The sequence below is a fragment of the Cetorhinus maximus genome, chromosome 5 (assembly GCF_964194155.1).
Source record: "Cetorhinus maximus chromosome 5, sCetMax3.hap1.1, whole genome shotgun sequence".
Lineage (NCBI taxonomy): Eukaryota > Metazoa > Chordata > Chondrichthyes > Lamniformes > Cetorhinidae > Cetorhinus > Cetorhinus maximus.
Window position 1 is genome coordinate 121,725,072 of NC_135883.1, and position 24,214 is coordinate 121,749,285.

At 46.6% G+C, this 24,214-nt stretch overlaps 1 protein-coding gene across 1 annotated transcript in view; it reads left to right on the top strand.

The window, feature by feature from the left end:
• The window catches only part of LOC144680896 (gamma-aminobutyric acid receptor subunit rho-2-like), a 60,350-nt gene that overhangs the window by 18,501 nt on the left and 17,635 nt on the right, over window positions 1–24,214 (top strand). The window contains exons 3-5 of the mRNA XM_078542419.1: window positions 10,551–10,618; window positions 19,462–19,685; window positions 23,190–23,272. Of these exons, the coding sequence (XP_078398545.1) occupies window positions 10,551–10,618; window positions 19,462–19,685; window positions 23,190–23,272 (375 nt within the window). The remainder of the gene's footprint in view (window positions 1–10,550; window positions 10,619–19,461; window positions 19,686–23,189; window positions 23,273–24,214) is intronic.

The window sequence follows — 24,214 nt, forward strand, 5'->3', positions numbered from 1 at the left end:
TTGAACCAGGGTTGATCCCCTGTCTTGGTAGTAATGGGGGATATACTGGGCCATGAGGTTACAGATTGTGATTGAGTACAATTCTGCTGCTGCTGATGGCCCACAGTGCCTCATGGTTGCCCAGTCTTGAGTTGCTAGACCTGTTCGAAATCTATCCCATTTAGCATGGTGGTAGTGCCACACAGACGATTGAGGGTATCCTCAATATGAAGACGGGACTTAATCTCCACAGGATTGAGCGGTGGTCACTCCTGCTGATCCTATCACGGATAGATACATCTGCGGCAGGCAGGTTGGGGAGGATGAAGTCAAGTATGTTTTTCCCTCTTGTTGGTTACCTCACCACCTGCCACAGACCCAGTCTAGCAGTTGTGTCCTTTAGAACTCGGCCAGCTTGGTCTGTGGTGGTGCTACCGAACTACTCTTGGTGATGAACATTGAAGTCCCCCACCCAGCGTACATTCTGCACCCTTGCCACCCTCAGTGCTTCATCCAAGTAGTGTTCAACATGGAGGAGCGCTGATTTATCAGCTGAAGGGGGGAGGGTACGTGGTAATCAGCCAGAGGTTTCCTTGTCCATATTTGACCTGATGCCATGAGACTTCATGGGGTCTGGAGTCGATGTTGAGGACTCCCAGGGCAACTCCCTCCCGACTGTATACCACTGTGCTGCTGGGTCTGTGGGTGAGGACATATGCGGGGATGGTGATGGCGGTGTCTGGCACATTATCCGTAAAGTATGATTCCGTGAGGATGACTGCATCATCCTGTTGCTGGACTAACCTGTGATACAACTCTCCCAAATTTCACATAAGCCTCCAGATGTTCGTAAGGAGGACTTTGCAGGGTTGACAGGGCTGAGTTTGCTGTTGTCATTTCCGGTGCCTAGACCCATCTGGTTTCATTCCTTTTTTGAGGCTTTGTAGCGGTTTGTTACAACTGAGTGGTTTGCTAGGCCACTTCAGAGGACAGTCAAGAGTCAACCCACATTGATGCAGAGTCTGAAGTCACATCTAGGCCAGACCAGGTAAGGGCAGCAGATCTCCTTCCCTAAAGGACATTAGTGAACCAGATGGGTTTTTACGACAATCGACAATTTCATGGTCGTCATTAAACTTTTGATTCCAGATTTTTATTGAATTCAAATTCCACTATCTGGTGTGTTGGGATTCAAACCCGGGTCCCCAGTGCATTACCCTGGGTCTCTGGATTACCAGTTCAATGACAATACCACTACACCACCGCCTTTTTCTCTGCTGCATGCTGTTGTGCAATGTGGGTCAGGCAACCCTCCCATTGCACGGCCAACACACAGCCACATATGAGTAGGCAAAATGCAGTTGAAGAAGGGTACACATCTCCAAAAAACACTGCAGGCAGAAATAGCTGCTCACCAGTTAGGAACAAAGGAATTAATGCTATTGGCTGTCTAGCTGTTAGTGGATATCACTCGCATGTGTCTCTTTCCACTTCAAGTGCCTTCTGGCTTCCTTCCCCTCACCCTTCCTTGCCATTGTCTCCATGTCAATCTTATCTGATTGCTGCTGCTATTATAGGAAGTAATTCCCTTTGACAGTATTCAGGTGTGAGAATCGCTTCCATTAACATTGAGAACATTATTAAGGAGAGAGGGGTACAGTCCAGGCAGGTCAGGCTGTACCAGAGGTGCTTTTGCACCTATTTCTCAGCATTTGAGCAGCAGGATCTGCAGACAGAGATCAGGTGTTTAGTGCTTAAGAACGCTCTTACTTTGAAGCAAGGTTGACAACAGGCCCGATGACATGGATGTGTGCATAACTGTTATGCTGACTGTCTCTCTAGAAGCATCCTAATCGCAATGGTATGTCAGCAATACTCCATGAAAGAAGAATACCAGGGTGATCTTGTGCTAGTTAGAAAATCCTGATTAGTTGCATCTTCGAAGATGCAATCAACCATATTCACTGGTACCCCCATACTTACCTAGAAATAACTGCGGAGAACTGTTTTCAAGGTTGCTTTAACATTCAGATCATACTATTCAAAGAGGTGAGAATGGGAACTCCTTGGAAGCCCTGAACTTGCGGCAAAATGGAGATGGGCAACCTGGAAGGGACCACTAAATGGAGGTGCAATGCCCACACTCCTCATTACCTCAGGACTTGTATCTGGACACGTCAGAAGTTAATATTAGAAGTGTGCATTGCTGCATCCGCTTCACAAGGCAGGTTGCCATGGGCTTGGGTTACCTGATGCTGATAACCTTCACTTGACATCCGGGTGTGTGCTACAAGCCATGCTTTCTGATCACAGGCTTTGTGCCTGTACTTGTAACCTATTCGAAAATGGAATGCCAGGCATAAATTGAGAAATCTGGCCTGTTACAGGTTTAGATAGGTCCACACCGCAGTCACCCTGAGTCCCAAATTTGAAAGATTGTTTTTATATATTTTGTATTAAACATTAAGAATTGTTAGCTGCAAACTAGAAATTCCTGTGATTCCTCTGAAAAATTCACCATTCACCAGACTGCAAAAGTGAGAAGTCAGAGATTTGAGCAGTTATGACTTTATTACTAGGACTTGTAATAAACAGCTTTGTTGGTCAAATTTGTGGCTTTGTAATTAAAAGATGTAAAAAATCTTTTCTATTTCCTTTGTGTTACCATGGACTATAATGCCTTGATAACAGTAGCATTCTTCTGGAGAATAGGAGGAGTCAATCATTATCCTTAAATTTAGACTGGTTTCTTTAGGAAATTACTGTAATTTTAAAGCTCTCTATTTCTCCCACACAGTGGCTCCGCAGCTACCTTCATTTGCACATAAATGTTTTTTTGGATTTTGTATCTTTACTGCTTAGTGCAAGCCCCATTGGCTGTGGAATTTGACTAAGCATCTGGAAGCTCAGTGAATGCACAAAGTGAGGATTAACTAGCTCAGGCTTCTGATGACCATGTGGATTAGAGGAAGCAGCAATTTGTGCTCTGAATTTGTGTGTGTGCCTGTACAACAGCTGCCTACCTATCTATCTTGGGAAACACAGTGTACACAACATGTATGATAAGTTGCTTGCAAAGTATTCCCCAGGGAGTGATTCCTCCTGTGGAACATGCAAATTGTTCAAATTTCTAAAATAAACATCCATCTAAAACAAAGTTTATACTGGGTCATACTTAATTTTAGAGTGATGTAATTTTGTGTATCATATAGATGGCTTAAAGATAATGCAAAGCTGTATTAACTCAATGTATTTGTGAAATGCTTTTTACAGCAATGATGTAATATCACATAGGCCAATTCATGCACTTGAAGGGGATGTAATCAGTTTCTTATTACTATAGAGTTAAAAGCTCACTGGTCAAAGGTCAAAGTTCTGAAGGAAACCCGTCAGCAAGTTTGCTGTTCGCATGTAATGAGAGAATGAGGAGGGAGGTTGCTGTCTTGGGAGAGGAAATGCACTCTCCCCACAATTTTCTTCCAAGTAAACATTTTTCCTTATTTTTCTTTACCTAAAAACTGAGTAAGTGTGTTTCCTGTGGATTAACTTTTCAATAATTTCCACATCACCCAGATGGACAGATTACCTTGTGTTCATTTACTTCTTCGGGTGTCTTAACAGGGTAATTCCGTCATGCCAGCTCACAAAATCATGCTCACACGAGAAGAGGATGAGGGAGAGAACGTGTCTTTATATAATGCCGTTCACAACCTCAAAATGTCACAGAACGCTTCACTGTCAATGAAGTACTTGATGATGATAAGGATTGTGGGAATGGGATGGTTGGGTCACATGAAGTGCACTTGGATGAGCGGTCAACTCTTTTCTTCTCCACCGATGCTGCCAGACCTGCTGAGTTTTTCTAGGTAATTCTGTTTTTGTTTTACCATTGAGACTTGCCTCATAAGTCTCATCAGGTAACTGGGCACAGCTGTGGGGCACTAGTGGTCACTGCCCTTCCTGCTCCTCTTCCTCTTCATACTGCTCTTCCTTCTCTTCATACTGAATGCATCGTGACTGAGGCTAGAAACTGGACATGGACCTGTATGATATGCTGCTTGTGGTAACAACCCAGCTAGACATCAAGGGAGTGGAACTTTCTGTGGAAAAAGATGCCAGGTGGGTTATGAGGAGCATGTGAGATGATGTGGGCACAATCTATGGCACCTTAGACCTGGGGGAAACCTTCCATGTAGGTTAAGCCTGGCTCTCTCCCGTCGTGTTCTGTCCATTGGGAAAAGAGATGCAGCATTCCTGCCAGTATAGAAAGCCTCATTGATGTCCCTTATACAGCAGTGGGTGAAAACTGTAAGATATTGCAGGCAAATATTACCTGCTGCCACCTGGAAGTAGCCTGTTGCATAACAATATAAGGGTTTTGATAAAAGTGGGTAGTGTTGACCGTGCCTGGGTTTGAGGCTCGATACGTGACTGCAGCAAGTGACACATTTGCAGCTTCCTTTATGAAACACCTCAGACATTACTCCTCTGAGAGGTCTGAGGGGAAGTGCCCCTGGAAGATCCTGCATGTACGGCCTCCTGTGTGTCCTCTTCATTCTTGCTCATGTCCCAGCTGTGCCTGCACTATCCTGTCTTCTTCTGCTCCCCCTCATCCTTCAGCCCACCGGACCCCCCTTAACTGCAGTAAAACTGTGTTGAAGGTAGCCAAAACCATGGGAACAGGAGGAGGCCATTCTGGCCCTCGAGCCTGTTCTGCCACTCAGTGAGACCATGGCTGATCTATAACCTAACTCCACCCACCCGTCTTGGCTCGATAACTCTGAATGCTATTGGCTAGCAAAAAATCTACTGATCGCAGATTCAAAATCATTAGTTGAACTAGTCTCTGCTTTTTGTGGAAGACAATTCTGCACTTTACCACCCTTTACGTGAAAAAGTGTTTCCTAATTCCATTCCTGAATGGCCTGGCTATGACTTTAAGGTTATGTTCCCTTGTCCTAGACTCACGCACTGATATATCATTTCTCAGGTGCATTGCCCAGACCTGTACACAGTACTTTAGATGTGGTCTAACTAGGGCTTTGTAAGCTTTAATGATTATTAAGACTAACAAATTGCGAAGGCACAAGCAAATACAACTTCTCAGAAGTCAGAATTTTGTTTTGTTAGGCAGAAAACAGACCAAAAACTCCCAAAAGTTAATGAGTAGCCCAAAGCTAAACTGTATGTAGTGAATCAACTCTTTAAATAGTGCTGCTGAAGACTCCTCCTCGCCTGTTATTGGCACAAGTTGCTGTGCGAGTTTATCATGTGTTAAGCCAGGCAGTGGGACAGATCAGTATCACAAAAAAGTCTTCCAACAAGTTTAGGATTCCTTATTTAAATGTCTTATTGATTGTTTAAGATACTTCTATCATGGAAGGAGCGCATGCTTAATGCCCATCATAGATGCTCGTTTTGCACATAAAAAATGGAAGTGGCACCAGCAAATTTCTAGACCACTGCCCCATTAAAAAAATGAGCTTGGATTAAAAAAGTCAATGCCATATTCTCCTTGTTGTGTTAGTTTGAATTAATCGACAAACTTGTCATTTCTAAACATGTTTATGGATTTGTTAAAATTAACACAGAAGTAAAACATTGACATCTGCCTTGTTCCCTCTCCTTAGTTTGTTCCCTCCACTCTCAACAATTCCATTTACTAACAAACCTAGAGATGATCTTGCCCTCGCAGTCATTTTCTTTTTAACCAGCGAGCTTTGTTCCCCGTAAGTAAACTGATTACATTTATCCTACAGCCCATGAATCATTCAAATGTTACATAACCTGCTGCATACCATGTCCCACATCATGTTTGCATTATTGCTATGGGAAAAGAGATTTAACGTTCAGATGGTTCTATCTCATCCCTGTTGCCCTGATTGGGTCTCTGAGAGGAGATCAGCTCAGATAGATGGCACACTGCCCAGGTGTTCACGAATGAATGATTATGTTTTCTCAATTTAAATTAATGAAAAACAGCCTCTATCCAGTTCCTCCTGGACTTAGGTCCACAGCACAAAGCTGCCCCTGTGTCAGTGCTAAGTAACGTTAAACTGACAGGCTTATAAGATAGCTGGCGTGGGAAATAAGGCATGTCATTGGGCAGAGTAGAAACAACATGAGATGCCCAAAACGAAGTTTCCATTTCCCAGCAACAACAATAGCATATTTATGTAATGGCTTTACTGTTATAAAACGTCCCAAAGCGCTTCACAGGAGTGTTATTAAAAAAAATTGACACCGAGCCATGTAGGAGATATTGGGCTGAATTTTACTAGCCCCACCAGGAGGCAGGGGTGGGGGGTGGGGGGGTGGTGGTGGTGGCAGAGGGGAGCCAGTAAAATCGTGGGAAGCTGTGTCGGATCAGCTCCCCGACTGTCCTGCCATTGTGGAATTTTACCGGTGGCGGGTCTGGAATTGGACAGGCTGCCTGCCTCCTCAATTGTTTGTGTGTGTGTGTGTGTGTGTGAAGGCCTTGTTAAAGCTCTTTTCGCTGTGCTGTTGGCAATTTGCTGATGGTGGATTGATTCCCGCTCCCCCGCCCCCAACGTAAGGAGGCTTCCAGTGAGGCGGCTTCCCAGCAGCAGTCCAGGGGGAGGGGAAGGATTTCTCAAGCGAAAGGGGGGTTGCGAGCAGGGAAGGCAGCATCTGCGGCCCCAGCGATACCCGCGAAGGGGTTTTCCCCTCCAGTACTCCGGCCCTGCAATTGTTTTAATTTTTTTTTTTTGCCTACTTTCTGTAGGCTGCCCCAGCAGTGGCTACTGCTCCTGGTGATACTGCTGAGGCTGCTGAGCTGACGGCCCTCTGATTGGGCCGGTAATTCTCGGGGGTCGGTGACCATCCTGAATAAACAGCAGCCCCACTGGCAGCTGCTTAATTGGCTGCTGCCTGTAAATTGCAGAGTTACCCGCGCATGTTGGCAATGAGCATTTCCTGCCAATGTCGGGCTGTCTGCCCAATTGGTAAAATTCAGGATCGGTCATGAGATTAAAAGCGTGGTCAACAAGGTAGGTTTTAAGGAGTGACTCGAAGGAAGAAAATAAGGTAGAGAAGCGGAGAGGTGTAGGGAGAAAATTCCAGAGCTTAGGGCCTAGGAAACCGAAGGTGACAAATAGTGGACCAGTTAAAATTGAGGATCGCACAGAGTCACAGAATTGTTATAGCACAGAAGGAGGCCATTCAGCCCAACATGTCTGCACTGGCTCGTCATCCCTCGCTGTTGCCTCTTTAAAAAAACTCCAGCAAGCTAGTGATTTTCCCTTTACAAATCTGTGCTGGCTTTCCTTAATTAACCAGCATTTGTCCACATGACTATTAATTTGGTCCCAATTTTAAAAAAAAATTCATTTATGGGATGTGGACATCACTGACTAGGCCAACATTTATTGTCCATCCTTAATTTCCCTTGTTCACATTGCTGTGGGTTTGGAGTCACATGTAGGCCAGACCATGTAAAGACAGCAGATTTCCTGACCCAAAGGACATTAGTGAACCAGATGGGTTTTTACAACGGTCGGCAATGGTTTAGGGGTCATCATCAGACTTGTAATTCCAGGTTCTTTATTGAATTCAAATTTCACCAATTGCCAGTGACAATACCACAATTCCACCACCTCCCCCACCTTGTTTCTAGAAGTGTCCTCAACATTGAAATTAAACTGACTGGCCTGAAGTTGCTGGGCTTATCTTTACACCCTTTCTTGAACAAGGGTGAGAGATTTCCACTCTCCAGACTTCGGGGGCCATCCCCGATTCTAAGGAAGACTGAGAAATTATGGCCAGTGCCTCCGCAATTTCCACTCTCACTTCCCTCAGTATCCTTGGATGCATCTCATCCATTCTGGTGCTTTATCAACTTTACTCATAGACAGCCTATCCAATACCTCCTCCTTATCAATTTTAAACCCTTCTAGTGTCTGAATTACCTCTTCTTTCACTACAGCCTGGGTAGCATCTTCTTCCCTGATAAAGACAGATACAAAGTATTTATTTAATACTCAGCTATGCTTTCTGCCTCCATGCGTAAATCCTCTTTTTGTCCCTAATCAGCCCAAGCCCCTTTTACCACCCTTTTACTATTTATATCCCTATAGAATACTTTGGAATTCCCTTTTATGTGACTGCTGGTCTCTTTTCATACTCCCTCTTCGCTTCTCTTATTTGGTGCTCAAGAGGTCAGAATTTGATAAGCGCAGATGCCTCAGAGAGTTGTGGGGCTAAAGGAGATTACAGAGGTGAGGAAGGCTGCGGCCATGGAGAGATTTGGAAACAAGGAAAATAATTTTAAAATCAAGGCATTGCTTAACTGGGAGTCAATGTAGACACAGTGAGTACAGGGGTGATTGGGGAATGGGACTGGGTGTTAGTTAAAACTTGGGCAGCAGAGTTTTGGATGATGTCAAGCTCATGATGGTACAACATGAGAAGCTGACCAGGAGAGAATTAGAAGAGCAATTAGAGTGTAGAGGTGAAAAAGAGATAAATGAGGGTTTCAGCAAAAGGCGAGCTGAGGTGCGGTGGCATCAGACATTGTTATAGAGGTAGAAATAGTGATGGTGTGGACATGCGGTCGGGAGCTCATCTTAGGGTCAAATAGGATTCCAAGATTGTGATCATCTTGGTTCAGCCTCAGACAGTTGCCAGGGAGATGGTTGGAGTTGGTGGTCGGGACAGAAGACAATGGGCTAGCTTTTATGCGCCACCCGTTGGTGCAAAAGCAGGTAGGCAACCCCCCCACCCCCACCCCCACTGCAATTTTACAAGCAGCAGGGGAACTGACTGAACTGCCTGCCTGTGGCCCAATTGAGGTCCTTAAGTGAGCAATTAATGCCCGCTTAAGGATTTCATCCCACCGCCACTCAGATTTAATGGGCAGTGGGGGAGGCCTGCACCCATCAGGTTTAACCCTGCGGGCTGCTGGTTAGTGGAAGGGACGTGCCTCTTTTCCAGATCTTGGGTGCCAATTGGAGGCCCCTCCCCCTCACAGTTTTCCCTCCCCTTCTGCCCTGTTGAACATGCCCTCCTACCACTTTTGCTAGGACCTTCCAGCAGGCACTGGCGAGATCCCAGACTTACGAGGGTTCCGGGGCATCCATAGTTGTTCTTCCTCCCAGGCCACCTGCAGTACCAACAGTGGCCACCGCTCATGGTGGCACTGCCATTACTGCAGAGCTGCCGCCCTCCGATTGCCCAGCAGCTCCATGAGATGGGACAATCGCCTGGAGAGTGGCGGATGCCTAGTATCATGATACTTAAAGGCCCGTCAGCCAAAAAATTAAAGCGGGATGCAGCGGACAAGTGGAGGCGTGCTCACACTCGACATTTAGGCTGGGGTGCAGGGAGCCCACCTTCATTGTATAGTCCAGCTCAGTGGCTTTGATTTTTCCAATATTTGATTGGAGGAAATTTCTGATCATCTTGCGCTTGATGTCGGACAGGCAGTGTGGCAATTTAGAGATATTGAAGCGGATTGAGAGAGATGGTGGTGAGGTAGAGCTGGATGTTGTCAGTATAAATGTGAAAAATGGTGCTGTGTTTTGGATGTCATTGAGGGGCAGCAGTTAGATGAGAAATAGGAGGGGGCCAAGGATAAACCCTTGGGGGACACCAGAGGTAACAGTACAGGAATGGAAAGAGGGGCTTCTCCACAGGTGATTCTCTAGCTATGATTAGATGAATAAGGATGGAACCAGGCGAGTGCAGTCTCACCCATCAGGAGGACAGTCAAGAGGTGTTGGAGAAAATGATGGAGAAAACCTCTCAATGTTGTTATGGGCTGTCTTCTCCTGAAAGGACAGAGGAGCATTGATTAGTCCACTCTCTACCTGCAGCACCATTGCAGCCTGGCCAACCCCAGCTGAGAAGCACCTGGCAGGGCACATCTGAGCCATGGTCCTCGAGCCGCAAGGCACTCAGTCCAAGCAGCCAGAGCTCACCCCCTTGGTCAAGCCCAGCGTCATTGACATAAAAGCAAAATACTGTGGATGCTGGAAATCTGAAACAAAAACAGAAAATGCAGGAAAAACTCAGCAGGTCTGACAGTATCTGTGGAGAGTGAAAGAGAGTTAATGTTTTGAGTCCATGTGACCATTCTTCAGCTATCGTATGCAATCTAGTTACCAAAATCTCTGAAGAGAAGTGATTTGACAGATTAGGCCTACATTTCAGAGAGCAAGGAGTTGTCTGAAGAATGGCAGAAGGGTTTTGAGTGTTGGAAGCAACAAAGATTTTTATTTTAATATTCAAGGGATATTATGGATTAATGTGGAACTGCAATTGTGCAACATCTGCTTTCATGTCATGACTAGCAGCAGGGGTTAAATCAGTCTTTTTATATAGTGTATATTTGACCTTTATGCATAATTGGAAGATTCTGTGCAAAAACCCACATAGCTGTCATATTGTAAAAGAAATCTACTGGTTTTGTTTGAATAAGGTGAAAAGCTTTTTTCCCTCCTGTACAGCACTAGCATCTAGGAATTAAACTTATTATTTTTACAACAATGTTTATTTTATTGCATTAAGAGCTATTTCCAAGTACAGGGATTAACTATGTTTTGCTCTGCCAGGCCCAGCAATACCTGTTGGAGTCGATGTGATGGTGGAAAGCCTGGACAGTATTTCTGAGGTGGATATGGTAAGTGATCAAACTGAGCTTCACTGTAACAAAAACAAAGAAGGCTGGAAAAACTCAGCACGTCTGATAGCATCTGTGGAGAGAAAGACAGAGTAAAGTTTCAAGTCCGTATGACTCTTCTTCAGAGCTAATGGGAAGTAGAAATGTGGTGAAATATATACTGTTTAAGGGAGGGGTGGGGGGGTGTGGGACTGGTGAAGCTGGATAGAAGGCCAGCGATAGGTGGAGGCAAAGGAGAGATTGCGAAGGATGTCACAAACAAAAGGTCAAAGGGGTTAATGGTGGTCGTACTGGCTAAAGGAGGTGTTAATAGTGATATTCAGCGTAGAAAGCAGAATGTGATAATGGCAGGACCAGGGTAAGCACTCTGGAAAGTGACAGATGACCCTAGTGGGGGTGGGGGTGGGGGGAGGGGAGGGGAGGTTGGTGGGAAAAAAGATCAAAAAGGCTAAAAGCTGGGGATAAAACAATGAATAAAAATAGAAATAAATTTTAAAAATAATAATAATGAAAATAAGTGGGGGGAAAATAAATAAATAAAATTACAAATGAATATAGAAAAAAGAGAGGGATCAAAAAGGGGTGGAGATGGAGGAGAGAGTTCATGGTCTGAAGTTGTTGAACTCAATATTGAGTCCGGAAGGCTATAAAGTGCTTAATTTGAAGATGAGGTGCCTCGACTACAGCTCCTCAGACCCTGCTTCCTTTAAGGACTCCATCCCATTCTCTCAGTTCTTTCGCCTCCGTCGCATCTGTTCCGATGATGCCACTTTCCAAAACAGTGCTTCTGACATATCTTCCTTCTTCCTTAACCGTGTTTTCCCACCCACGGTGGTTGACAGGGCCTTCAACCGTGTCCGACCCATCTCCCGCGCCTCTGCCCTCACACCTTCCTCTCCCTCCTAGAACCATGATAGGGTCCCCCTTGTCCTCACTTTTCACCCCACCAGCCTCTGCATTCAAAGGATCATCCTCCACCATTTATGCCAACTCCAGCATGATGCCCCACCAAACACATCTTCCCTTCACCCCCCCCCGGCGGCTTTCCGTAGGGATCGTTCCCTCTGGAACACCCTGGTCCACTCCTCCATCACCCCCAACACCTCAACCCCCTCCCACGGCACCTTCCCATGCAACCGCAGAAGGTGCAACACCTGCCCCATTTAGTTCCCCCTCTTCACCGTCCAAGGGCCCAAGCACTCCTTTCAAGTGAAGCAGCGCTTCACTTGCACTTCCCTCAATTTAGTCTACTGCATTCGTTGCTCCCAATGTGGTCTCCTCTACATTGGAAAGACCAAACGCAGACTGGGTGACTGCTTTGCAGAACACCTTCGGTCTGTCCATAAGCATGACCCAGACCTCCCTGTCGCTTGTCATTTCAACACACCGCCCTGCTCTCATGCCCACATGTCCATCCTTGGCCTGCTGCAAAGTTCCAGTGAAGCCCAACGCAACCTGAAGGAACAGCACCTCATCTTCCAACTAGGCACTTAACAGCCTTCCGGCCTTAACATTGAGTTCAACAACTTCAGATCATGAACTCTCTCCTCCATCCCCACCCCTTTTTGATCCCCCCTTTTTTCTATATTCATTTGTATTTTATTTATTTATTTATTTTCCCCCACTTATTTTCATTATTATTAATTTTTTTAAAAAATTTCCATTTTTATTCATTGCTTTATCCCCAGTTTTTAGCCTTTCCGATCTTTTTTCCAACCACCGTCCCCTCCCCCACCCCACCCCCACCCCCACTTGGGCCATCTGTCACTTTCCAAAGTGCTCACCCTGGTCCTGCCAGTATCACATTCTGCTTTCTACTCTTAATGTCACCATTAGCTCCTCCTTTAGCCAGTACTGCCATCATTAACACCCCTTTAACCTTTTGTTTGTGACATCTTTCGCAATCTCTCCTTTGCTTCCACCTATCACTGGCCTTCTATCCAGCTTCGCCTGTCCCACCCCCCTTAAACAGTATATATTTCACCATATTTCTACTTCCCTTTAGTTCTGAAGAGTCATACGGACTCGAATCATTAACTCTGCCTTTCTCTCCACAGATGCTGTCAGACCTGTTGAGCTTTTCCAGCATTTTTTGTTTTTGTTTCAGATTTCCAGCATCTGCAGTATTTTGCCTTTAGCCTTGAGCTTCACTTTATACATTCAGGGCCAAATGACCATTTTTGTTTTGGATATCACACTAGACCAGACACAAAGCACTTTGTTCCCACCTACCTGCTTGTGTCTATAATACCTGTGCCATAATCTCTCATAGACAAAAACAGGGAGCTCAACCAGATTTTTGTGTTTGTGTGTGCATATATATATATGTGTGTGTGTATGTAGATATATATGTGTATATATATATATTATATATGTACACACATATATTATATATATACACATCTATATACATACATGCTGTATACATATGTGTGTATGCATACATATATATGTGCATATATATATATTTATTTTATTTGTTCTTGGGATGTGGCTATCACCGGCTAGGCAGCATTTATTGCCCATCCCTAATTGCCCTTGTTTACAGGGCATTTTAAGAGTCAACCACATTGCTGTGGGTCTGGAGTCACATGTAGGCCAGACCAGGTAAGGATGGCAGGTTTCCTTCCCTAAAGGACACTAGTGAACCAGATGGGTGTTTATGACAATCGGCAATGGTCATCATTAGACTTCTAATTCCAGATGGTGGTGGGATTCGAACCCTGGTCCCCAGAGCATTACCCTGGGTCTCTGGATTGTCAGTCCAGTGACAATACCACTATGTGCGTGCGTGTGCGTGTATAATTAGTTCTGATGATTTCCCTTTTCTGTGTTTGTTCCCTTCTGGCTTACCAAAGCAATATACAACTTGGAGCTGAAGAGAGTATGACAAATGGAGCTCAGTTCTCAGCCAATTGCTCTGAGATCTGTGGGGTTGAGGACCTTCTCTCTTATTTTTCCCACCCTCCTAGTCAAGGGGAAATAACAGTGACTTGCTTAAGATCAATGATGGGGATACTAAACTGGCTGCCTTGTATTCTGGGGGTCCTTATATTGATGGGCCTCCTGACTCTAAGTGACGTGAATGCCCATGTATGTATTGGCAATAATATGTGGTAAAGATTGTAGAAACTATTGTTTGATGTCTTAGAAACACTGAAATTGATACTGCACCTTCCAGCTGAAATTTTCCTTCAATTGTTACACTTTCTAAAAGCCTAAAATATTTTGACTTTCAATTTAATTGTAAAAAGTTGTTCTCCTAAGTATTAATTTTTCAACAGTTAGAATGAAACGGCAATGTCTGTAGTGCGGACCAAACTCTATTAACTGTACTCCCATCATCCCTTTGGCTGAGATCTGCCAATTTAGCGCAAACCAGGGATTTGCCCTGGGAATTTGTTGATCTGCATGCGTAAACTGATTTTAAAAAGAGAAAGGTATGGCACCTATGATATTATCCAGAAACATCTCTAAGTGCTTCGCATGTAATTACTTTGAGGTGTGGTGACTATTGTTTGAGTCAAAGATGGGCAGCCCTTGTGCACACAGGAAAATCCCTCAAACAGCAATAAGATAAATGGCCAGTAAATCTATTTTTTTATGGCCTTGGTTGTAGTAGGAATGTTGGCCTGCACATGAGGATAATTCTTTGCTCTTGAAACAGTGCCAAAGGATCCTTGGTAGCTACTTCAACCACTGAAGCAGACAGATGGGGCCTTGCTATAATATCTCATCCACAGGACACACTGCGCTGGAATGGCAGCCCTAGTTCTGGAGTGTGGCTTGAACTCCCAACCTTCTGATATAGAAGCACGAGTCAAACTGAAAAACATAAACATACAGATCAATCCTTCCTCAAACATGTGGCCTGTCTGTCACATTTCATACTTCACATATAATTCTCCCATGGTGAATATTCTGCTGCTTATGTTTAAGAACAGGGTTATTCCTGAAAGTAAACTGATCAACATACAAAAGGTATTCAGTTCTTTCTTTTGTTTTGAGAGTTTTTTGTAGAAAGGTATCACCAGCAAGCCTATGGAGACCTGAGGCCTCCATCACAAATGATTTCCAGAGAGTGAAAAGAGGGATCCAAATGGTGGGAATTGGGGGCGGGAAGGGCGATTGAATTGTATTGCAACGATTTAAAGTAATGAAATATGTTTATATTTTTATGTAACATATCTCGAGCAGTACAACTTTCAGAAATAATTCGTAAGACACAAAATAATCATGGGCCTGAGTTTTACCCTTGGTGGGCGAGTGTGATTGGTGGGCCCGGGACCGGTCGGGAAACAGGCCCCCGACTGGGATCGGCCCACGACCGCGAGTTCATGCTGACTGGCCAATTAAGGCCCGCCCAGCGTAAAACACGTCTTCCCCATGATCGGGAAGGGCCGGGCGGGGACGGGGGTCTGTCAGGCGCTGGGTCCAATAGCGACCTGGTGAGCGGTTTAAAAACGGCACAGGCAGCTCCTTGAAGACTGCCGGGCAAGAACATATCTTCTGCATTCTGGAGACCAAAGCTATAGCTTCAACTGTGGCAGGAGATGTCAGGCTGGAGGGTAGGTCAGGTGGGCACTCGCCATACCCCCGTGTGCCCCCCACCCCCAGTTTTTAGGCGAGTGCCTCACTGTGCTCTTGGAGGAGATGGCTGCCTGGAGGAACACCCTCGTCTCCAGAGATGGAAGGAGGAGGCCACCGCACCAGACAAAAGACGCTTTGGAGGAGGTGACAGCCCAGGTCAGCAGCCATGACGTTGTGTGGCACAGATGGGTGCAGCGTCACCAAAGGTTCAACGACCTGCTGCGCTCAGTAAGGCTGCATGCTGTGCTGGCATGGATCAGTGTGTTGAAGTGTTAAGGGTTGGCCGTCACCCTATAGCGCTCAGGGGTGTTAGAGTCTGAGTGCCAACTGTCAATGACACTGGAGCTGGCCAAGGGGGTGAGCCCTGGCTGCTTGGACTGGGTACCTTGTGGCTCGAGGACCACAACTCGGATGTGCCCTGCCAGGTGTTCCTCAGGTGGGGTTGGCCAGGCTGCAATGGTGCTGCAGGTAGAGAGTGGACTAATCAATGCTCCTCTGTCCTTTTAGGAGAAGACGGCTGATAACAACATTGAAGGTCACGGACAGGCGGAGGTCCCCGAAACTTCCTAATCCTGACAAGATTTGACCAGGATGCCTTGAAGCTGGAGAGGCACCACGCACCTCGGTCAGCCGGTCGTGGAGAGGCTGGTAAGAGATGAAGGTAAGAGTTCAGTGCACAGAGGTGAGAGTTTCAGATGCTGCAAACAATCTTGTGTAGTCTCTTCATTGATGGGAGCCTCAAAACTGGATTCCCCATTGATCATTGAAAGACAATGGCACCATGATGCAGATCTCCATTGTGTCACCAGGGTGCCTGGCATGCACAGTGACAGGGTGATGACTGAAACTAATGACATGTCGTTGTTCTCCCTTAGATTCACCATCAGGCACTCATTCGCAGGACCCCAAAGAGCCACCCCTGACACCAGAGGACTGACGAGTTTCAGCTGCGCCAGCGTCATACCCCCTCTCTGAACCAGGCAGCAGCACAGATACCAACACCTCAGTGGGCTTTATATCTTCGGCTACAATGACAGAGCACAGCGGTGAGGGCACGTCACACTCACTTGAGGAGCAGGCGGAGGCAGAGAGCGCCCAGGGCGCCAGCAGTTGGAGCATTGCTGGAGACCAGGATGATGCTGAGTCGAAGGCAGATGATGAACCTCTGGAGTCGTCCATTAGGCGTCAGATGCTGGATGTCCAGCGGAATGTGCGGGAGGATCTGGCGGAGACCCATAAGGGTCTGCATGCCATGGTCTCTGTTGTGGAGTCCATGTGGAACATGAGCACTGCATTGACCCTCATGGCCAAGTGCACAGGCTCCTCCATTGAGAGAGTGGCGACTCTCATGGAGAGGCAGCTCCAGGGACAGAATGAGGGGCTCCTGGGGTTGCGCTCGGACCTGCAAGCCCTCACACAGGCACTGACCTCAGGTGGTTAGCGCCAACGTGGGAGATTGATGAGGCACCCAGTATCCCAGCAAGGTGCCCATACATCAATGGCGAGCAGGGAAGTACACAGCAACCTCACGTTGACGCACAAGCTGTTTGTCATCTCTGTGGGTTCCTCTTAAGGTGCTCTGGATGATGGCAGCAGCTCCTCTGCCCCTCTGCCAGTGACTGTGGCATCTGATGAGGCTGCGGTGACTGGGGAGATGCCATCTGTGGCATTGACTGCTCCCTCCCAGGCGGGGCCAGCACAGGCTCCACTGGCCAGAAGACGACTGCCAAGGTCATCAAGGCCAATAAGACAGCAGAGTCAGCAGGCTGGCTCCAATGCCAGTGCCAGTGAGGGACTGGGGGGGGCACCAAGACATAACACTCGCAAACATAAGTTTAAGGCACCATAAGCACAAGAGGGACTGGTTACATTACAGGTGATCTTCTGTTCTGTAATGTTTTGTTTACGTTTGCTGGTGTGGGGATGAACACCGGAGATGGTTATGTTAATTTGTTTTGATTGTGAAGATTATATAAATTATGTTTTTGTCATAATGGCCTGAGTATGCTTCACCTTATTTTTTGGTGCAGGGTATGTCAGTATGTAATGCTGGACGTGAGTGGCTCTAAACTTTATTGCACAGGCATTGAGTGGACTTTGGGGTCATAGGAAAGGGTCATTTCAGGCATCTGGTATGGAGGCAGCAGCCCTGGCATGAAGTGGAAGCAGATCTTTGGCAGCCTAGCTGAAGGAGCGTTGGATCAAGGCATCCCTGGTGTCCCTGCCTCCCTGGAGGATACAGAGGTCTGGCTCCACTCACTCAGCGTTCTACTCACCCTGCTCCTCTTCGGATTCACCACTGGATTCATCCTCTGTGGCCTGTCAGCTGCATCAAGATCCTCTTCCTCCAGTGGGTTCCCAGTGACAGATTGTGGAGAGCACAGCATGCAACCATGATCAGTGACACCCACTCTGGGGAGTATTATAGTGCACCCGCTGAACAGTCCAGGCATCAGAAGCGAATCTTCAGAGGACCTATGGTTCTCTCTATTGCCGCCCTTGTGGAGGCATGGCTCCTGTTATACCACTGTTCTGCCTCTGTTCTTGAGTGGCAGAGAAGCGTTATAAGCCACCTTGTCAAGGGATAGCCCTTGTCACCCAGCAGCCAACCATCCAGTCGGGCTGGAACACCTCGGAATAGCCTCGGCACCTGGGAGTGTCTCAGGACTTACGCTTCATGGGAGCTGCCTGGGTACCTTGCACAGACTTGCAGAATCTGCATCCTGTGATCACACACTATCTGCACGTTCATGGAATGGAATCCCTTCCTGTTGACGAAGGCTCCCGGCTCACCCGCTGGCGCCTTGATGGCCACATGTGTGCAGTCTATTGCACCCTGGACACGGGGGAACCCAGCAATCGTTGCAAAGCCTCCAGCTCGCTCAGCCCAATTAGCCTCGTCCATACAGAAATGAATAAATGTCATTACCCACCTGAACAGAGCTTCTGTCACCAGCTCAACACAACTGTGGACAGCTGATTGGGACACTCCACACAGATTCCCCACTGACCCCTGGCAAGAGCTGGAGGCATATAAGTTGAGGGCCATACTGACCTTCAGAGCCACTGGCATGGGGTTTTCACCCACACAGTTGAAGGTGATCTCAGGCCCAATCATCTGACAAATGGAGATCACTGTTTCCCTGGAGAGGCGGAGCCTCCTTTGGCATTGCATCTCAAACATATTGAGGTAGCTGCATCGCCGCCTGTAAACCCTGGCAGCAGGATAGTGGTGTCTTCTGCAGCCCCTTCTGCCTTGGACTACCTGCTGGCCCTGTGCCCCTTGTGCCTGCGCCTCTCCTCCCACAGGTCCCTCCCCTGGAAGCTGCATTAGGACACCTGGCCTCCTCTCCCTTCTGCCCCTCCCTTCCTCCTCAGAGGAGATGCCTCCAGCGGAGAGCACAATCTCCGTTACCAGGGTTACAGAAGGCTGTCTGATACCTGGAAGGTCCACATGGTCAAAATCCTCCGGGGCCTTGGAGACACCAATGAGTCCTGAAATGAAGCCTGCAAATGCTAAGAATGAAGTTCAGAACTGAGATGAAGCTGCCAAGTTCAAATAAGTAACCAGCAGTAAGCTATCTCCTAAACTCCTCACTACTCACAATGGCAATGCTACTGACCCTTTTTATCCTGCCCTTGGATGAGGTTTTGCAAAATGTGGGCTGCCCGCTTGCCCGTTTGGCCCATGCGACGAGCGCAAAATCACACAGGCAACGTAAAATCGGGATTAATTGAGATTTTAGTGGCCTTAAGTGGCCTTTTAATTGATGGCGGGCATGGCTCCAACCCCTGCGCACGCCCGCCAACCTGAAAATAGCGTGCAATAGCGGGATACTTGCCCAACGCCTCCTCGTGCTGTTTTAAGCCCAATCGGGTCGGGCACACATCCGCCCACAAAGTGTAAAATTCTGCCCATGGATTAGTTTTAAAATGAGAAGCCTAAGTGAAAGCCGACATCTGATAGAGTAGTGCGGTCCAAAGGTTAAAAGAGTATGACCGAGAATAAGAAAAACTCTGGTGATGCTAAACTTGGTTTGTAAAAGCCTGTGCATTGTGAGGTTAAATGTATCTAAATAACATACCATGTAAGGGTGGTTAAGTCTAGACCTTCTGTGTGATATTACCTTTATCGGAATGCACAAAGCATAGTTGATATACTAGAAGACCATAAGCTCATTGTAACATTGCCCTACCTCGCTGTTGTATGTGATGAGCTTGAGAATTCAGTCCTTGATTTCTGTTTTCTGCAGGATTTCACAATGACTCTATATTTGCGCAATTACTGGAAAGATGAGCGGCTTTCATTTCCCAGCACCACCAACAGAAGTATGACATTTGATGGCAGGCTCGTCAAAAAGATTTGGGCACCTGACGTGTTTTTTGTTCACTCGAAAAGGTCGTTTATCCATGACACAACCACAGATAACATAATGTTACGCATCTTTCCTGATGGAAATGTGCTGTATAGTATAAGGTAAGTGTAGGTCCTGCACTGTTTCTTCTCCAGAAAATCTACTAGGACTTCTACCATATTAGAGTAACCCCTGTTATATTTTCCATTTCCCATACCAGTCATCCTTGCAGCTTCTCTGAGTGCGTTTGCCAATTAATGTAGTTTTGTGCTGAGAAGCAATGTCCACTGAGAACTGGGTTGAGGCTAAGCAAACTCATTTAGGACTCCTATAGCTAGCAAAGACAGCTTTCAACCCACCAATGTGAATTGGTTATATCTGTGTTCCCTGAGGAAAGACAATGACAATATACTCATTGGTTGTGATACCTGGTCCCAAACTAAGGTTTTCAAAATATTTTTGCTATTAGATATTCATAGAAACATAGAAAATAAGAGCAGGAGTAGGTCATTTAGCCCTTCGAGCCTGCTCTGCCATTCAGTATGATTGTGGCTGATCCTCTATCCCAACACTGTACTCCCGCGCTCTCCCCATACCCCTTGACGCCTTTAGAGTCCAGAAATCTACCTATTTCCTTCTTAAATATATTCAGTGACTTGGCCTCCACAGCCTTCTGTGGTAGAGAATTCCACAGGTTCACCAGCCTCTGAGTGACAAAATTTATCCTCATCTCAGTCTTAAATGGTCTACCCCCTATCCTGAGATTGTGACCCCTTGTTCTAGGCCTCCCCCTAGCCAGAGGAAACATCATCCCTGCATCCAGTCTGTCCAGCCCTGTCAGAATTTTATACATTTCAATGAGATCCCTTCTCATTCTTCTAAACTCCAGTGAATATAGGTCTTGTCAACCCAATCTCTGCTCGTACGACAATCCTGTCATCCCAGGAGTCAGTCTGGTGAACCTTTGCTGGACTCCCTCTATGGCAAGTATATCCTTTCTTAGGTAAGAAGACCAAAATTGCCCACAACCCTCCAGGTTTTCTCTCACCAAGGCTCTGTACAGCTGCAGTAAGACATCCTTATTCCACTACCATCAGAAGGACAAGGGCAGCAGATAGATGGGAACATGACCACCTGGAAGTTCCCCACCAAGTCACTCACCATCCTGACTTGGAAATATATCGCCGTTCCTTCACTGGTGTGGGTCAAAATCCTGGAACTCCCTTCCTAACAGCACTGTGGGTGTACCTACACCACGTGAACCGCAGCGGTTCAAGAAGGCAGCTCACTACCACCTTCTCAAGGGCAACTAAGGATGGACAATAAATGCTGGCCCAGCCAGTGAAGCCCACATCCCGTGAATGAATAATTTTTAAAAATTGCGAGAGGACTGATGGAAATGTGCTGTACAGTATAAGGTAAGTGTAGGTCCTGCACTGTTTCTTCTCCAGAAAATCTACTAGATGGTAGTGGTCGTGGGTTTGGAAGGTGCTGTCTAAGGAACCTTGGTGAATCCCTGCAGTGCATCTTGTAGATGGTACACACTGCTGCTACTGTGCATCAATGGTGGAGGGAGTGAATGTTTGGGGATGTGGTGCCAATCAAGTGGACTGCTTTGTCCTGGATGGTGTCCAGCTTCTTGAGTGTTGTGGGAGCTGTACTCATCCAGGCAAGTGGGGAGTATTCCATCACACTCCTGACTTGTGCCTTGTAGATGGTGGCCAGGCTTTGGGGAGTCAGGAGGTGAGTTACTCATTGCAGGATTCCTAGCCTCTGACCTGCACTCTTAGCCACAGTATTTATATGGTTAGTAAAAGTTCAGTTTGTGGTCAATGGTAACCTCCCAGGATGTTGATAGTGGGGGATTCAGTGATGTTAATGCTATTGAACGTCAAGGGGCGATGGTTAGATTCTCTCCTGCTGGAGATGGTCATTGCCTGGCACTTGTGTGGCACAAATGTTACTTGCTACTTGTTAGCCCAAGCCTGGATATTGTCCAGGTCTTGCTGCATTTGGACATGGACTGCTTCAGTATCTAAGGAGTTGCGAATGGTGCTGAACATTGTGCATTCCTCAGCAAACATCCCCACTTCTGACCTTATGATGAAAGGAAGGTCATTTATGAAGCAGCTGAAGATGGTTGGGCATAGGACACTACCCTGAGGAACTCCTGCAGTGATGTCCTGGAACTGAAATGATTGACCTCCAACAACCACAACCATCTTCCTTTGTACTAGGTATGACTCCAATCAGTGCAGAGCTTTCCCCCTGATTCCCATTGACTCTAGTTTTGCCAGGGCTCCTTGATGCTATATTCGGTCAAATGCAGCCTTGATGTCAAGGGCAGTCACGTTCACCTCACCTCAGGAGCTCAGCTCTTTTGTCCATGTTTGAACCAAGGCTGTAATGAGGTCAGGAGCTGAGTGGCTCTGTCGGAACCCAAACTGGGCGTCAATGGGCAGGTTATTGCTAAGCAAGTGCTGCTTGATGCACTGTTGATGACCCCTTCCATTACTTTACTGACGATTGAGAGTAGACTGGATTTGTCCTGCTTTTTGTGTACAAGACATACCTGGGCAATTTTCCACATAGCCAGGTAGATGCCAGTGTTGTAGCTGTACTGGAACTGCATGGTTGACACCTCATTTTTAGATATGCCTGGTGCTGCTCCTGGCATGCCCTCCTGCACTCTTCATTGAACCAGAGTCTTCAGTACTATTGCCGGAATGTTGTCAGGGCCCATAGCCTTTGCAAGTATGCAGTGCCTTCAGCCGTTTCTTGATATCACGTGGAGTGAATCGAATTGGCCGAAAACTGGCACCTGTGATGCTGGGGACCTCCGGAGGAGGCCGATATGGATCATCCACTCGGTACTTTTGGCTGAAGATTGTAGCAAATGCTTCAGCCTTATCTTTTGCACTGATGTGCTGGGCTCCCCCATCACTGAGGATGGGGATATTTGTGGAGCCACCTCTTCCAGTGAGTTGTTTAATTGTCCACCACCATTCACGACTGGATGTGGCAGGACTGCAGAGCTTAGATCTGATCCGTTGCTTGTGGGATCGCTTAGCTCTGTCTATCACTTGCTGCTTATGCTTTTTGGCACACAAGTAGTCCTGTGTTATAGTTTCACCAGCTTGACACCTCATTTTTAGGTATGCCTGGTGCTGCTCCTGGCATGCCCTCCTGCACTCTTCATTGAACCAGGGCTGATCCCCTGGCTTGATGGTAATGGCAGAATGGAGGATATGCCAGGCCATGAGGTTACAGATTATGTTTGAGTACAATTCTGCTGCTGCTGATGGCCCACACCGCCTCATGGATACCCAGTCTTGAGTTGCTAGGGATTAGGAATATCTCTCCGGGCATGGTTTCCTGTTTTAGGAGGAAGTCACTTTAACCTTTTTGGCTATTGCGATCCCCCACAGACCCTTGGGAATTATGGCGCCAGAAATCAAAGGAAAGGTCCAATCATTTCCATCCTGCAGATATGAAGAGGTCAGATAAACCTATTGGAACACTAGATTGATGTTTACTTTGCAGTGGTGGTCAGAGCAGGATCTTTATTCAATGTGTCACTTTGACAGGTACCGGACAACATAACAGGTAATCTGTTTGATTTGCAGGGTTACGGTAACAGCGATGTGCAACATGGATTTCAGCCGCTTCCCCCTTGACACACAGACCTGTTCCCTGGAGATAGAAAGCTGTAAGTCATATAAGTCATATGCACCATGCGCTTGTTCAGTGTATTCTCGCTCCACTCTGGGCTTGTCTAAGGAAATACTTAAGCCCTCTTTGCCACTTAGCCAAACGCCTTCCAGGATGTATGTGAAATGCACTGTAGTTAGATATGTTTTTGCAAAACATCTATCTAGCCAGCGTTCTTGTTACCATATCATATAAAAATTGGCTAAACTGATGGATTTTCACCCCAAACAGACATGGATTGATTAATTGGGAGAAAAGGAACCAAACCTAGATTTCCATCATTATTGACACCTCCAAGATTATCATCTAATTCTTTTTATTCCATCATCCATTATAATGGAGAAGGCTCACTAAGATATGGGGTTTGATTTTTAGCCCTCACTGGGGCCAGGAATAGAAGCTGGCCAGGGAAGTAGTTTGTGTCCCTGGCCTGTGTCCCAGTTCCCCAGCTCTAATGCCCTGGCCATTTTCCAAAGATGGGTGGGGGGAGTGGGCAGCAAAGCGAACCCACCTGTAAGTGGTCTGCTGCATACGAGTGGGAGTCAGATATGAGACTGCGGGCAAAGGAGAGGCACACAGGCATGGGAAAGTGGTGTGAGGCATGTCATGAGTGTAATAATAGGGGGAGGTATCTTCATTTATTTCAAGGCAGCCTCTGCTTTTTTGCCTTCTCCAGAATCTCATTATGGAATGGCACAATCAAATAAATCAAGGCCTGTAGAATCTATTGCACACTTGTGTTTTAGCACTGGGGAGCCTCATGTATCTCAGATTCTTGGCCCTGTGGGTTGGGTTGGATTGGATGAGGTCTTCTGAGAGCATTCACCGACCACCCCCTTGCCCCACCCACATGTTTAGTAACAGATCCACTTGCTGCTTGTCCTGATTTTTTGAGGCTGCTGCTCCTCATCTTCCTTCAACTGTTCTTCCATCCAAAGAA